At 56.2% G+C, this 15479-nt stretch overlaps 1 protein-coding gene across 8 annotated transcripts in view; it reads right to left on the bottom strand.

The window, feature by feature from the left end:
* ACSL6 (acyl-CoA synthetase long chain family member 6) overlaps nt 1–14043 on the bottom strand; it is a 55012-nt gene extending 40969 nt beyond the window's left edge. For 2 of the 8 annotated variants that reach the window (XM_074313478.1, XM_019756083.2), the window contains exon 1: nt 3873–4021. In XM_074313478.1, the coding sequence (XP_074169579.1) occupies nt 3873–3897 (25 nt within the window). In that variant the 5' untranslated portion in view covers nt 3898–4021. Of the gene's footprint in view, nt 1–2425; nt 2613–3872; nt 4022–4631; nt 4958–13772 lie in introns of those variants that run through there. The other 6 variants (XM_019756081.2, XM_019756085.2, XM_074313479.1 and 3 more) reach the window with 6 other exon arrangements.
* Nucleotides 14044–15479: the final 1436 nt, after the last annotated feature.

The raw sequence follows: 15479 nt of genomic DNA on the forward strand, positions 1-15479 counted from the left end.
CCAAAGTATCAGTTTCCAGGAGAGGCGAGAACAGAACGAGTCTGAACTCACTCAATTCCTGGGGCCTGGGAAGCCCTTGCTTACGTACTGCACTGTTTGGTCCTCACAACAGCTCCATGGACTCACTATAAGGTGGGAACACAGACTCCACTGAAGAAATTACTGCCATTTACTGGTACACAGGGAGCAAGTGGGGGAGCCAGGACTCAAGCCCCTGACTACAGCCCCCCAAACCATTGCCTTGCGCTGTACTGCACCTCACCCCTGCCAACACTGCACCATCCACACCCACAAGCCATGCTCTCCTTTGCAGTGATGCTGAACCAACGCAAACAAACATAAAAACCTAGCTCTAGACCTGCTCAGAGAGCCCAGGCCCAGGTTGCAGGGGGAGGGGCGCGGCACTGGGCCCCCAGGCCTGCGAGAGGAATAAGCCGGTGCGACCAGTCGCTCGCTGTTTGCCACGCACACACTATGAGTGGGTCCCTCCTGGCCTCACATCAAACATTCGCCATCTTCTCACGGCTGGTACCTCTCCTCCAGGAAGCCCCCTCAGCTGGGGCAATGGAAGGGGGTGGGCAAAGGCCTTGGCCACCCACTCCTCCCCAGGTTCCTATCAGGCGCCCACCACGAAGGAGGCGTCTGACGTGGCTGCAGCTCCTCTGTCCTGAAGCTGGGCCAGCACCCCCACCCCCACCCCGCTGGGCAGTGACCAGAGGATGTCATTGTTCCAGGCTCACTGACCTTCTCAGACAGAGTCAGGACCGCTTACATTTACCCTGAGATTGTCTTCAGACCTGGGAGCTATTGGAGGGCAGAGCTGCAAATTCAGGTCCTCTGAGGACATGGGCCTCAGAGCCAGCCTGTACCATCAGGCCCTGGGCACGGGGCAGGGCAAAGCCCAGGCCTGGGAGTCTGCTCTCATCTCCGTAGTTCACAGGGCCTTGGCCTCCTCTGACCTCCAAGCCCTCTCTGTTGACCTGGGCTGGGCTTCGGTGTCACTTCCTTCCATGCCCAGGAGGCTCTCCTGGTTGCAGCAGCCTAGGGGAGGGGGTACGGGACGGGGGTGGGGGCAAACAGCACCCAAGGGAATCAGTGGTGCTGGTGTTGCCAAGTGAGCGGCTGTGAGTGTGTGTAAATATTCACCTGGCGGGAGGACCCAGCCCTCAGCAGGAACCAGCCTCCCATTCTCTGGCATATCCTATGCCTTCTTCTCCAGCCCAGACCAGTTCAGAATACCAAGTGGTGGCACAGGCTCGGGAGACTGGGACTCCCCCACCTACCTCATCAGGTCCTCTGCTGATTCAGGGCACATGGAAGGTGGGTGGTGAGAGTCATAGCTCTCAAAACCCACGAAGGGAGACAATGGGAGGAAGGGGGCCCTTGCGGGAAGCCTATTGGCTCCGAGGTGACAGAGTGGCAGAGGCAGAGTCCCACCAGAGCACTCTCCCTGTGGAGGTGGCCCTGGGGCCATGGCTCGGCTCTGAGAACCCTTTGCTGGTCCAGCCTCCTAAGTCCAGCACTCTAGACCTTCAATCGAGCTCAATGGTTCTGTGAGGACTACCTGCTAAATATCTCCCAAACCTCACCACTCCTCTCCACCCCCACAGCCCTTGGCCTGGTGCGGCTACCACTGAATGCAATCCAGACTCCCACACCAGCCTCTTCACACGTCTCCTTGCTCTGACCCATGCTTTTGCTGATACCAAAGTTCCTTTCCTGATACACAGATGTGACCGTATCATGCCACTGCTCAAAAACCTCATTGGCTCTGGACTACCTTAGGGCAAAAGTCCAAACTCATCCTGCTGGCACTCTATGGTCCTCAGATTCTTCCCTCCCTTTAGTATCACCCAGCTTCCCTCTGTGTCAGCCTGAAGTGGGGTCGGGCTTCTTGCAATGGGGTTCAGGGTCTCTGCAAACCTCTCAGTCCTTCAGAAAGGGTGGGGAAGCACAAGGCAAGCCATAAGATCTTGAAGGGACCTGCTCAACTCCCAGTGAATAGCTCGAAAAAGAACATCACAGTCTCTGCCAGGGCCCAGGGTCCCTAGCAAACAATCTAGGGAAAGGGCCCAAAGGGGAGTTCTGGTGCCAGACTGACCTGGGTCCAAATCCTGACTCAGACTCTTGATAGCTGTATGACCTTGGACAAGTCACTTCACCCTCTGGGCCTCATCTTGAACAAGCTCATGGACAGAGAGTGCAGTGCCAGGCATGTAGAAAGGGGGCGACTCAGGACATAGTAGTTAGCTGAAGCGGCTCCTCCATCTCTTTGCCATTAGGGCTCAGAGACAACTTGCAAAAGTACATTCATCACACCCTACCTTTCCAGCAGGCTCCTGGCACTGGGGAGGCGGCTAAGCTGGTCCCACCAGTACCCGGCTCTGCGTGTAAAGGGTGTGTGGGGCTCAGGGAGAGAGCTTACCACATCCTGATCAAAGCACAAAAGTGGCGAAGGCCCTGCCCCAAGTCTGCCCTCCTGGGGACAGCCGATGGCAACAGCCGCCTGCTCTGAGAAGCCGGGTGCTGTTGGAGGTGTTCGCAGTGGTGGCAGAGACTCCCTGGCAGCCGTGGGAGCAGGTCTGGCAGGGACCTGGGCACAGGACAGCTCTATGAGAAGCTGCTGGCCCCTCAAGGGCCCCGCTGCCCGCCCCCCCTCTATCTGCACACTGGGCGGCGCTGGCTCAAATCAGCTCAGAGCCAAGCAACCCAGCCTTAACCCGCACTCTGCCAGGTTGCCTGAGCCTCAGTTCACACCCCTCTGCTCCCCACCCCCACTCCATCTTCAGTTCTGGAGAGGAGTTTACCAAATGGGTTGGTTAAGGACAAAGCCTCCTGACACATCCATCTGTGACACTGACTAGGCCAGGGCCTCAGCATGGGCTGGGGACCTGCAGCCAGCAGGAGTGTGGGGTGGTGGGAAGGGGTGGGAGTGTGGGTGGGGATGCCAGGTGTCTGGTGCTGCAGGAGGCCTGCACCCTCACCCAGGAGACGCCCCCCAACCCCTCCAACCCCCCAAGGTCATAACCAGCCTAGTTGGGGAGAGGAAGGAAACTGAACACAGTCCCAAATAAAACATCTACTCAGAGACGCTCTGGGCAGCAGGGACACTCCAGACTAAGGGTCAGGGTCAGCAGGTGGAGACACTGGCTCATCTCCTGCATAAGCCCCCAGGGCGGCACAGCAGTCCCTCGTAATGCCATTTCCCTGGTTTGCCAGGGGAGCAGCCATCCTGGAGCCAGAATCCACACCTTGGCCTGCTGGAATCAAAACTGAGCTCTGAACTCCCTCAGCATCTCTGGAAAACTGGGACACTGAAGTCCCAGGGCCTCCAGGGCCTCCCTCCTGTGAGGTCTGTTTCCACAGGGTGAGGGGTGGGCATGGGGATCAGGTATGGGCTTTTTTCACACCTACCTCCATGGGCCACATGTGGCTGGGCACACAGGTGGCCACCACTAGAGAATAAAAGGCAGGTCTAGGTTACAAGACCCAGTTCACCACCCGCCCACCAAGCCCTAACCACAACTGCTGCTTCTGAGCCTTCCAGGACCTGACCACTGCCCCCCACATCCAGCTCACTTTCTCTGTAGCAAGACCATCCCAGGCCATGGCCCAGTGCTCTGAGCTCCCACTTAAGGATGGTTTGCACAACCTGCCTGGCACCCCTAGAGTCCACAGGCCTCACAACACCTTCATTGGGACTGATACGTCTTCCACTGCTTACCCTACCACCCGGGGTAAGCCATGAGGAGCTTCCTGCCCCCGCAGCCCTCACCAGGAAACTGGCACAAGCCTATCTCCGTCCCCAGACCTCTGCGTCCCCAAATCCACCTGGAGGAAGCTTTAAAATGCACAAATGCCCAAGTACCCACCTTTGGACCACAAAGCCCCTTCCATTTCCTTCTTGGCAGGTCCCCTACTTTCCTCTAGACATCTTCAGAGATGTCTTTAAGTAAGATTTGAAAGCTTCCTTTAATGCTTCTCAGGGCAGCTTCTGAGACAGAAAATCCAGTGTCCAAACCAAGTTCCTGACTGAAAGAAAACTACACAGAGTGCCAGGGGCATGGGGCCATGGCAGCAGTTCTGCCCCAGGACTCTGTGGCCAAGTCGCTAGGTTAAGAAAAGCACAAATCTCACCAACACATCTGTGTGGCCCTGACCTAGAGAGACACAAAAACAGCAGCTCACACTTAGCCCAGCATCCACCCCATCCACACTGGGATTCACGCTGGTCTCTGCTGTGAGAGAGGGGCTTTCTCTCCATCTTCCTCTTGGGTTTTAATTAAAGCCACAGAACCACTGACGACTGGGGTAGAGCTGGGCCGAGAGCCTCCCAGAGGCGGGAACTGCCAGGTGAGACCGACTGCACAACCCCAGGAGAGACAGGCCCATGATGCAGGGTTGCTGGGTTACAGGGTAGCTCACCCACCGAGCCTCCCTGAGGAGCCCAATTATAGCTCTGAAGGTTCAAGTAAGCCTCTTGAAGGTGGAAAGGCCCAGATGAGCGTGGCTGTGCCTCACCACCGGGCAGGGCCACCTGTCCCAAACTAGCCCGAACTCACTGTGAACAGACCTCAGTGTGGGAAGCAGCTTCCACGCCCTCCGCCTCCCACCCCAAGAATCTTACTCACCCCAAGGTCTGGTCAGGGACCATGGGCCCACATTCCTGACGATAGTACTGTGAAGCCAGGCTCAAACAACACTTTCAGGAACTGAGAAATATAAATAGCCTTGAGAACAGAAGAGCAAAGAGAAACACAGTGTCTTTCACAAGCTCTGAGATAAACGTAGAGCTTCCTACAAATAAAATTCTACAAAATTCTCAGGACAAAGAGCCGCGGCAGAGGCAAAGACAGTGGTAGCGTTCCCTTTGGAAATATTTACAAGGTCCAGTGACCAGGACTGACGGTATAGACGAGACTTGGCCTCACCCGTCCTTCCTTCCACACCACGCCCTGGGACAGCAGGCACGGCCCTGGGGTACCGGCGAGGGCGGTGAGCACCACACAGGCAGAGGGAAACCCCCTGGCCAGGCCCCACTGTGCAGACAGCCAAATTCTGGGGCTGCAACATGACCCTCTTCCCTCCCCGCCAGTCCACGTTAGGGCTGCCAGTCCTGGCCTCAGGGGCAGCGATCCATTTCCATGCCTGGCCCAGATTGAGGACGCACTACAAACCCTATAGGTTCAAGCTCAGTAAAGGGAACAGGGGCTGCTTCCTGCAGGGCCATGCTCTCAGGTGGCCAGAGTACAGGGTACAGGTGTGACCTCCTCCAGCTAGGGTGGGCCCTGCTAGGATCTAGTTGGGGCCACTGAGGTAGGGGGAGCCCGCTTGTACACTCGGGAGCAGCTGGGGACACCCTGCTCAGGGAGAAATGCACAAAAGACAGAACTTGAGGCACATTCTCAGTCAGGGAGGGAGAGCAAAGAGCGGATCAGGAGGCAGAGTGTCCTGAGAAAGGGACAGAGTGACAGAAGTGGGTTGGGAAGTCCCAGGGAGAGCCTGTACGATGTCGGGGCTCCTGGAAGGAGGCAGGGGCCTGGCTGCACTGCGGACTGGGGCAGGAGGCTGAGGCTGGGCGGGAGCGTGGAGCTACAGAAGGAAGGACTGTGGTTGGCACTGGATAGATGCCTCCTGCCTTGAAGTCGCAGCCACAAGCTAATGCACCCACCAGCTCCTCTGACCTGTCCCAGGGTTTTAGGGTATAAAAGTGCCCGAGGCAAGCTGTGCCCCTAGGTACCTGCCAACGTGATGGCTGCTGCAGCCAGAAGGCAACATGGGAACTTTACCCAGCATTCTAGGTGTCATTGTTCTCGCATAGAACAGACAATGAGCAGAGAAAAGAGAGGTTTGCCTTTGGTTAAAGGGAAATTTTATGGCAAATTTGATAGTTAATTTTCTGGCTTCCCCATACTTTGACAAAGTTCCTCTTCTGAATGCCACTAGAAGAAACAAATGTGAATTTCCCTCAGTTCAGTGGGTAGCTGTGCTGGTCGATGGGACCCTGCCACCTCCTGAATGATCCCTCTGGAGCCCAGGGCCACACAGCAGCTGCTACTGCCTCTCACTGCCCTCTGGCTGCCAAGTCCTGTGGTTGGCAGGAGAGCCCAGGGCATCCACAGGGTTAATGCCAGGCTCAAGCAGCTCAGCCCTCAGCTGGGCAGGGAGCACTGAGGACTCAGGCCTCCTTTTCAAGGCCATGGTGAATGGGAAATATGCAAATGACCACCTCCCGGAGGAGAGGCAGGGGAGGGCCTGCTGCTGGCAGGCCTGCCTCTCTCCACTCTGGGCCTGTCACATGAAAGGGTTTGTATTCCTGCCACTGGCTCCAGCCTGGCCAGGCTGGGGCTGTTCTCACCAGAAAACAAAAAAAAACAAAAACAAAAATCTCTTTCAGACCAAAGCAAAATGAGGCCCTGGCTGGCCCGGGAGGGCTGTTAGACGTTCTCGCTGAGCCACCGAGAGCACCATCATTTGGATTCTCATTGAACCAACCATCTTTCCAGAGGGTCCTGTGACCGCTGAGGAAAGCACTGCGTCAGGTTGGGGGTGGGGGTGGTGAGTGGGGAGAAAAAGCAAGAAATGGGGTGGCCCATTCTGAAGCTCTGTTGGTTTTGTCCTTTTCAAAAATAGTAATGGCTGGGTCTGAGGTAGCAACCTTTTTTTATATGAGGAAACTTCAGTCATTTTCATGGTGTTAATGGTAAACATGGAAAAAGAAATGGGAAGAAAAGCACAATGGTAAACAAAAGACCTTGCAGTGCACGGAGAGGACTTTGAGGAATAGCTTCCGCCCGCCGTCCCCAGTGCTGCCGCCACCAGTGCCCTCCAGCTGTGGACAGAGGTTTGGGGTGACCCAGAGCCCAGGGTGCAATCACTAGCTTCTGGAACACTCCAGGACTTGGACTCCATCCTCAACAGAGGCACCAAGACAAGGTCAGACTTTGATCTTGTTCAGATTTTCAGAGGCCAGAAATGCTGCGTGTCAGAGCCCCGGGGGTCACCAGGAGCTGTCCATCAACCTCAGCACAAGTCTGTACTCCATGAAGCATGGATGCTACTCAGACTCCCACTGACAGGAGACAATGACACAGCAAGAGGAAATCTAGGACAAAACCACCTAAGGACTGATTCTGAACCACCAGGAGGGTTGGGGGACACTCTGCCAATCAATCTACAATCCAAGGCAAACGGGCCTTGTCAGCCTCTTAGTCCATCTCTGATGACTGGCCATGCTGCCTCCCTTGGGGGTCTTCCCACTGTCAGTTGGGGCTACATAGTATGCACAGTGTTCATGGAGCTGCCCTGGTGAGGAGAAGCAGGAGGCAGAGGAGGGGGAGGAGAAAGGACACTTTAGTCCCGATGGGAAAGGAGCCTTCACAGGTCACAGCTTTTCCTGCTGTCTGAACTGTGGCAAGGAGATCAGGGACACACGTTCCCAAATCTCCCACCTGCTGGCTGGGGGAAGGCCTGCCCTCCGTTTCTCTCCACCACCCCAGGCATAGCTGGACCTGCGGGGCAGGAAGCCTGCAGGCGGGGTGGGGTGTTGAGTATGGGTGAGTCGAAGGTGTCCTCCAGAGAACCGCATCCACCCCCGCTGCCGGGAGGTACTGTCACCATTAACACTGACGTTCCCCCGACACTAAGCAGGGTCCTGGGGTCTGGGTAGCTTCATGCAGCCCCAGCACTGGCCCTCCCAAAGTTAAGGAGTCACCGCAGGCCTGGATGGGTCCCAGCTAAGTGCTCCTTCTCCATGCTGAGAGCTGCCTTCCTCTCACTGGTCTCTAGGACCTTGCCGTCCAGCCTCTGGCCAATCTCCCTGTCCAACCTCACTGGCTGGCCCACAGCCCATCTTGCAGCTGCCTGTCCCAGCTCTGACCACCTTCCCATCCCCATCTCTGACTGTTCTTGCTGTGAGGCCTCTAGCTGGCCTTGCTGTCCTGTCTCTGGTTGACTTCACTGTCCCTCCCGCCTGTTCCGCAGGATCTGTAGTCAGTGCCCGTAATGGTTTACAGACACGGCTGGGGCAGGGGTTTGTGGTCAGAAGGAGCCCCACCGAGGAGCCTTAGCCCCAACAATGATCCACACACTAAGGCAAAAGCAGGAGGTTGTAGCAGGGCAAAGTCCTGCTCGGTTCCTCGGGATCCATCTCCTGTGCTGGTGGCCCGGCTGCAGTGTGCCAGGCGTCAGGCAGGTTCCTAGCAGGCGCAGTTAGTGGTATCTGTCTTAACGTTGCCCATTCAACCCATCCTCCCTCTCATTCCTCCAACGGCCGTCAGTCACTAGGTCTGTTCCTGGCCTCAAGAGGTTCCAACCCAGATTTGCTTGTCCCAAGGTCTGAAAACTGAGGTGCTGATTGTTCCCTCACTGGCCCATCCTGGCCTGGCTTCCTGCTCTAAAAGCCCCAGGAGAGGGCTATCTCAGAATGCAGGTCTGAATGGGCAGATGGTCAATCAGAAGCTAGCCATCCCCAACTCTCCACAGACACCCCCCAGCAAAATGCCTGGAGTAGCTTCGGGGAGAGGAAAGGTGTCTCCAGGAAGAGCAGGTGAATAGGCAGAGGTGAGACTTCTTGAGATTTGAAATCCTCCTGGCTCTGACATTACAGATTGGGCGTCAGAATAGCTAGCTCAGCTCAGCTCAGAATTTGTCCTAACCCACTTCCCATCTTCCCACTTCTACCTGTCACAGACCCCAAGCCTCACATGCGTCAGGAGCCACACAAAGGAACTACGTCTGGGAATGACCACACCAACCATGGGCTCCCAGAGCTGCCAAGTGATGATGCGGGACAAGCCCGGGGCATGCTGAAGGAGAACCCCCAGGGCCCAAAGTAGCATCACGCCCACAGCACTCCCCTCCTGGGGCCCAATGAGTGATTGGCGGGGACTCCGGCCAGGCCAAGCCATGGAGTGGGGTCATCATACCAGACCATCCAGTGAGCTGCAGACCTTGACTGGGGCCTCCTTTCAGCTGTGCTTGGCCAGAGTTCCCATCCTACTGGGAGACTGGAAAATTGGAGCCCTAAGGAAACAATAGGATCTCATCCTCAGAGAAGACTATGTTCCACAAAACCAGTCACCCTGTAGCCGTTCCATTCATTCATTCATTCATTCATTCATTCATCAGACACGTCTGGAGCACCTCCTTCTCTTCTGGGTTCCCAGCACTAAGGGTTCTCCAGTGAAGGCTGACCTGGCCCTGCCTGCTGTCCCCTACCACGTCTACCATATTGGCATCGTTGCCCAGCTGGGCACAGAGTCTGGCACAGTCCAGGTTTGTTGTTTGTTAACCAACTTGTGGCGTGAAAATGGCTTATAAAACACCTCATTATTACATTATTTTCAGAGAACTCTTCATGTCATTCATTTATACAATAAACGCTGTGCACACTGTGTGCCCGGCCCCAGGTTGGGGCAGAGAGGAGACACCCTGGCCCTGCCCCCAAGGAAGTCGGAGGGCTAGTGGAGGAGGCCAAAGACTGTAGTTCAGTGGAACACGTGCCACCAGGGGAAGCATGTGGCTTGTGGAGCGCAGGGATAGTGTCCCCTTGGCCATCCACGTGCCCAGTTGGGGCCGCACATCCTTGATGCAGCCACCACACACACATGCTGCCTGGCCTGGCGTCCGAGGGCCTGCAGAGCCCAGCCCTGCCGACCTCACTGTCCAGGCAGAGTGTGTCCCTAGACTTCATTCATTCCTACTGCCAATCTTTCTTCATATCTGGAATGCCTTTTCTTTCCTTACTCCCTTTCTGCGTGTCAGACTCCTACACCCCCTTTTCAGGTTGTTATAACTTTAGCTATAACTTTCCTGTGTGCCAGCCCCCACTTTTGGCACTTCACCCCGTCCTCTCTTTAAACCCTTGCCTGTCCGAGGACCGCTCTTTGCCTGTGCCCACTGACAAGCCTGATCGTGCCTGGTGCTCCCTCCCTGGACTGCAAGTCTGAGAACGGGGTCGGGCAGCTCTTAGCAGTTGCTACTACACGTGTGTCTCGGTGCCTCATCTGGGGAGGATTAAAGGAGAGCTTGGGGAATTGTGGACCACGGTGCTTGACACGTGGTAGCTAGCAGTCAAGTCAGCAGGTTTGCAACAGCACTTCCCCCCATAAAAAAAATATCCCCCCCACCCACAGCACTCATTCAGTGAATATCTGAATGCCTACCATATGCGAGGCACTGGCTACTTACAGCAGTGCAGCTTCTGTTATACAAAGACCTGTAACTTTTGCTTCCTTTTGCAAATAAGCCGGAGCTTCATACTCACTTACCCTGCTTGCTGTGTGTATGGGACAGCTCTGGGTACCAAGTGGGGCTGTGGCTAAGCCAAATTTGACCTTCTGAAGGTCAACCAAAGAGCCCTTATAACCAAAGGAACAGAAAACCAGCCGGAGCAGAATGGCTGGGTTCTGCTGCCCCCTGGTGTCTCTGTGCTCTCACTGGGACCACCCCTATGTCCTAGCACAGGCTAGGGAGCATGAAAGGCTCTGAGGTCAGAATTCTCCCACAAGGTGGAGTACCACGTGCAAATCCGGCCTTCTTTAGTGAGGCATGTCCTCAGCTGCTCTGCTTGGAGCTCCACCATCTGTCGGGGTCCTATCTGCCTTCTTGGGCCCCATGAGATGGCCCCAGGCACCATGCCAGTCCTCCACCCTTATGGGAGCCTAGGGTGGGGAAGATTTGATAGGGCTGAGCTGAGCCAGGATGTGCAAATCTGCACCCACCCAGGACACCTACAGCCAGATGGCTGCCACACCAATCTCTGCCACCAGGGCCAGCCACCACTGCCCCAAGGTCACACCTGCTTCCCCTTCCCAGAGCCCCGCCTCAAATGGGCCATCCTTGGGCCACACCTATTCTCATACACAACATCACAACAGCGTCCTGCTGCTCTCTCAGCATTCACTCTCCTCCCTCTGGCTCAGCCTGGCCACTGCAGCTAAATCAAGGGCTTCTCTGACCCCTAAACGAAACCCTCTCCTCCAGAATCCCCTCGTATCCAGACACCATCCTCCTCCCACAACCTGGGTTCCCCAGTCAGAAGACCCGGAAGACCCACCCCCACCACAGTTCTTCCTCCACACCTTTGCTGGCCTGACTTTCTCTCCCTGGAGTTTGGTCTCCCTGTCTTTGATAAACACCCATCTAGGCTGCAGAAGCCCACTGAGTTGTCACTGCTGCCTGGGTATATGGTTGAGCAGACGAGACCCTGTACAAGGTTACAGGGCTGCATCAGCATAGAGGAAGGGTTGCCCTCCTAGAAACTCATCTGCTAAAAAGTGTGCCTCTTTCTACTTTGCACGACGGTGCCATATAAACAGGCAGAAGTGCCACTCCATTGCTGCCATAGTCCTCTGCGTGCTGACACCACTGAGACCAGGCACAGCATCTGACTCATGCTGGATCTATTTTATTGGTTTCCTTGTTTACTACTCAACACACAGGTGGAAGGTAGGCTGGCCTCCCCAGTGGGGAGCAGGACAGATGCAGCCCTTGCTCTCCACCGACTCAGAGCACATGGCTGCCTCCCGTCGGTAGTCAGTTCCTCCTCCAGGTGGCTCCCCTCCAACCTGCATGTCATCTCTCCCTGTGGCCCCTTGGAGGCAGCCCTTGTCTCCCTAGGGCCAGATGGGATGGCAAAAAGCATATAACTTCACTAAAAGGTGAAACCACCTTGGCGTCTTCTCCTGTTTCTGGCTGAACCTAAGGGATCTGGCACCTGCCACGGGACCCTCGAGATTACAAGACAGAATGTGTTCTCAGTTTTAGCTTAGGAGTCCCCTGCTGCCCCCAAAGAAAGGATGTGGTCCAGGCAAAGTCCCAAGTAAAGTGGACACACGATCTGGGCATGTCCCAACATGTGTCTGGGGTGTTCTAGCCAATGAGCACCACACGTCAGCCTCAGTCTCACTCTTACAGCAAGTGTGGCATCTGTGAGGAAATTCCTATCTGCATTGAGAAATTTGTCCCCTATACAAGCAGCTGCCACCTGCACCAAGAGTCACCCTGCTTGACCACTCTGAGGCCCCTGTACAGCCCCTCAGTGAGGCAGTTTCCCCATCTGGGGAGGCACCTCAGCACTTTGGGAGATGCTCCACAGTGAAGCAGGACAGAAGGCCAGTTTGAGTCAGTGCCTGCTGAACCCCACTTTCAGACAAGGACCCTGTCCTGTGAGAAGTTTTATCTCACAGGCTGCTAATGACTCCTGCCACGTGGTCCGGCAGCCCTGTTACCTCCCAGCAGCCACAGGAGACAAGGTTCCAGAGAGCTGCCCTTTGACCCACGGCTAGGTGGGGCCATCCTAAGGGTAGGACAAAGGGGTCCTGGCCCTGGAGAAAGGCTCCGAGACCATCACCCAGGCAATAAATGGTGGCTGTGTTACTATTACCATCGTCATCATTGTTCTGGTAACTGCCGCTTACCCCTGGCCCCAGCCCTAGCCCCAATCTTGCCTAGTACATAAGCACATCAGGCCGAGTGGCCCTGCACAGCCTTGGACACTGGCAGACAGAAGGAGCTTAAGGAGAGAAGGGGATTACAGAGGCCTCACCCACTCCCCTCCCCAGCTCAGGGGAGGTGTCCCTGTGGCCTGACTCGGGGCAGCGGGCAGCGGGTGAGGGGAGTGATTAACCGGCCCACCAACTTCTGAGGTTCAAGTCTAATACCATCAAGCAATGATTGATCAACTAAAACCTGAGATGGAACCCCCATTTGCCAGATATTATTCGTGACACTGGTCAAATCAATTAACCTCTTGCTTAATTGAACCTCAGTAAAAAGGGGAAAGCACCACTAACGTCCTAGGATTTGCTGTGATTACACAACATGTACAAAGTTTCAGGTAAGGATTCCAAAAGGGTCAGCGTCCCATCCTTCTTTGGCTCAGAAAGAACCTATTACCTCCTCTGGTGCTGTCTGAATGTGAAATAATAAACACTAACATTCACAGAGCATTTGCTCGGGACTAGGTTGGGTTTAAGGCCAATTTAAGGTTCGGGTATTTCACATACATTATCGGGCTGACTCTGCACATGGGGGTGGTGGAGCCCCTTTAGTGGTATCATATGAGGCTCACAAAGGAGGGCAAACAGTACAGACAGCAAAACTAGTGGATGAATGGGCCTGTGGTGAGACCCCAGGTGGGGGGAAGGGGCAGGGCAGGGATCCAGGAGGGGGCCTCCCAGCCTCCTGAGAGGATGCAGGGCTGAGGGACTGACTCCTGTGAGTGGGGGGTGGGGACACAAGCCCTGGGCAGAGCTGAGGAGCCAGATGAACCCCGCTTTACAGAAATCTTGTACTCCGGCTGAAGGGTGGGCAGAGAGGGGTCGTGAGGCGACCCTCTTACAGGGATCAGGAAGCCCCAGGTCAATCCTGGTTAAGTCACTGCTGAGGGACGTCTGGGACCAACACCCTCGGTTTCCAGATCCTGGAGATGGACAAGGGTGCACTAAGTCTGTCCCTGGACTTGGCCTTGGGAGACAAATGGGCTCAGAGCCTGGGCTAATCACGGAATGGTCCTCGCCATAAGGAGTGGGGGCGAGAGATATAGAGGAAGGTTGCTGTGGGGTCGCAGGGAGCAAGGCCCCTTATTTCTGCGGACCCAGCTGCTTCCCAAACTCGCTTGAATTTGAGGAGTGGTGATCTGGGCGGCCTGGGATGGGCCTTAAAGGGATGGCTCGGAAGCCGAGGTTGGGGGCTCACCCTCACCCGGGACCAAGACTCCACAGCGTGCTGGGGCTCAAGTCAGGGACGAAGACAGGACAGGAACTTACCCGCGAACAGCCAGAGAGACCCCCCCGAGACGAGAAAGAAGGTCAGCATGTCGGTCGGCGTGGCCCGGCCTGGCCCCGGGACAGCCTCCCCGGCTCGCAGCCCCGCAGCTCGCAGCCCCAGCAGTCGCCGCGCCGCCGGGTATTTTTAGCCCCCGCCCCCTGCTCCGCAGCGCCCCCTCCCCGCGCCGCTGCGGAGTCTCGGCGGAAGGAGGAGGGCGCTGCGCGCGCTCCGCACCGGAGCCCGCTGCCTGCCCGCAGCCCGCGCGGGTCTGGGGCGCCCCCTGCACTCCGAGGAGCTGACGAACCGCCGAGGCCCCGGGAGGGGGAGGGGCTAGGCCGCAGAGCGGATCAGCAGTCTCCGCCCTCGCCCCCAACGTCAGGACCCAGCGTTCTGGGGAAACTGGCAGGAGAGGGGCGCACGGGCGACTAGTACCGGAGCATGACACCGCGCCCACCACACTACTGTGCTACTCTTACCCCGCGCGACCCTGGCTTTCATGGCTGTGCAGGCTCAGGTGGCAGAGGGGCAGCGGTCACCTATCTTAGGTGGCACACATGCCTGTGGGCCAGCTCCCGCTGACGTTGACGCCCGCCTAGGACCCGAATTTGCAGACACCGGGAGCCTCTGGGTGCCAAGTCTGCAAGCCAGTGGGGAAAGAGGGGGGTGAGGGTCTCTCTAGGCTCTAGAAAAGGAAACAAGGCCAGATAGCGCCCAGATTCTCTGAAGACCCCAGACCTTAGATCTCCCCTCCTGGGAAATTTGGATCTGAGGCTACCCAAGGTCAGAGGGGGCTCCATGTAGTCACAGGCTGCCAAATGAGGTCACATAAGGTCACAGGAAGACACACGGAATCACAGGTGTCTCATGAGGACAAAGGCAATCATGGTCTGCGTACACAACCATATGTGGCACCGCATAATACAGTAAACGACCACACAGCCACAGTTGGACACAGCGTATATTTCAGTATGACTGAGAGGAGGAAGCCCAGTTGCACATTCTTCATAAAGGATAAGTGTAGATATTCTGGTGAGCCACAACTTAAACATGGATTTCAAGGTCACCTCCTCCCAACACTCTTGCTTGTTCTCAAAACATACTTGTCCCACTAGGCCTCCAGCACCGAGGACAGCGCTCAGGCAGCCCAACCCTGTCCAGTGCAGCCTTCCCTGCTCAAGCACTAGCTGACCCAGGAAGAAGAGGTTAGGAAAGCAGAAAGCAGAGGTCAGGCAGCAGAAGGTAGGAAAGCTAGAGGTCTCTTCAGACCCACCAGAGACCACTTACCCTGTGTGCATGTGCGCTCATAGCTCAACAGCTGGGGTGAGAGTTTATGGGGGGGCCTGTGCCTGCAGTACCAATATACGGCATGTGCGTGCCCAGCCTATCTGTGTACACTGTGTTGGTGCAAGTGTGCGGATGTGTGCCTCTGAGACACTTCTCGTGTTTACAATAAGACCCTCCATCTTCTGCCCCGTCACAAGATCTGGACTCCTGCTGGAACTCAAGCAGTCTGGTCAGGACTTGGATGGAACCTGTCATGCTCCAGGCGTGGCAGAGCTCCTCTAAGAGGGTGTCACATGGCTGTCAGAATCCCCCCTCCACACCCACTGGCAGCAGATTACCTGAAGACCTGCTAGTGCTCAGGAGGAGACCCACTGGGAACCAGAAGTTTGGGCAGAAAGAAGGTATCTCCCAGACTGGACTGG

Source organism: Rhinolophus sinicus, linkage group LG10 (assembly GCF_036562045.2).
Source record: "Rhinolophus sinicus isolate RSC01 linkage group LG10, ASM3656204v1, whole genome shotgun sequence".
Lineage (NCBI taxonomy): Eukaryota > Metazoa > Chordata > Mammalia > Chiroptera > Rhinolophidae > Rhinolophus > Rhinolophus sinicus.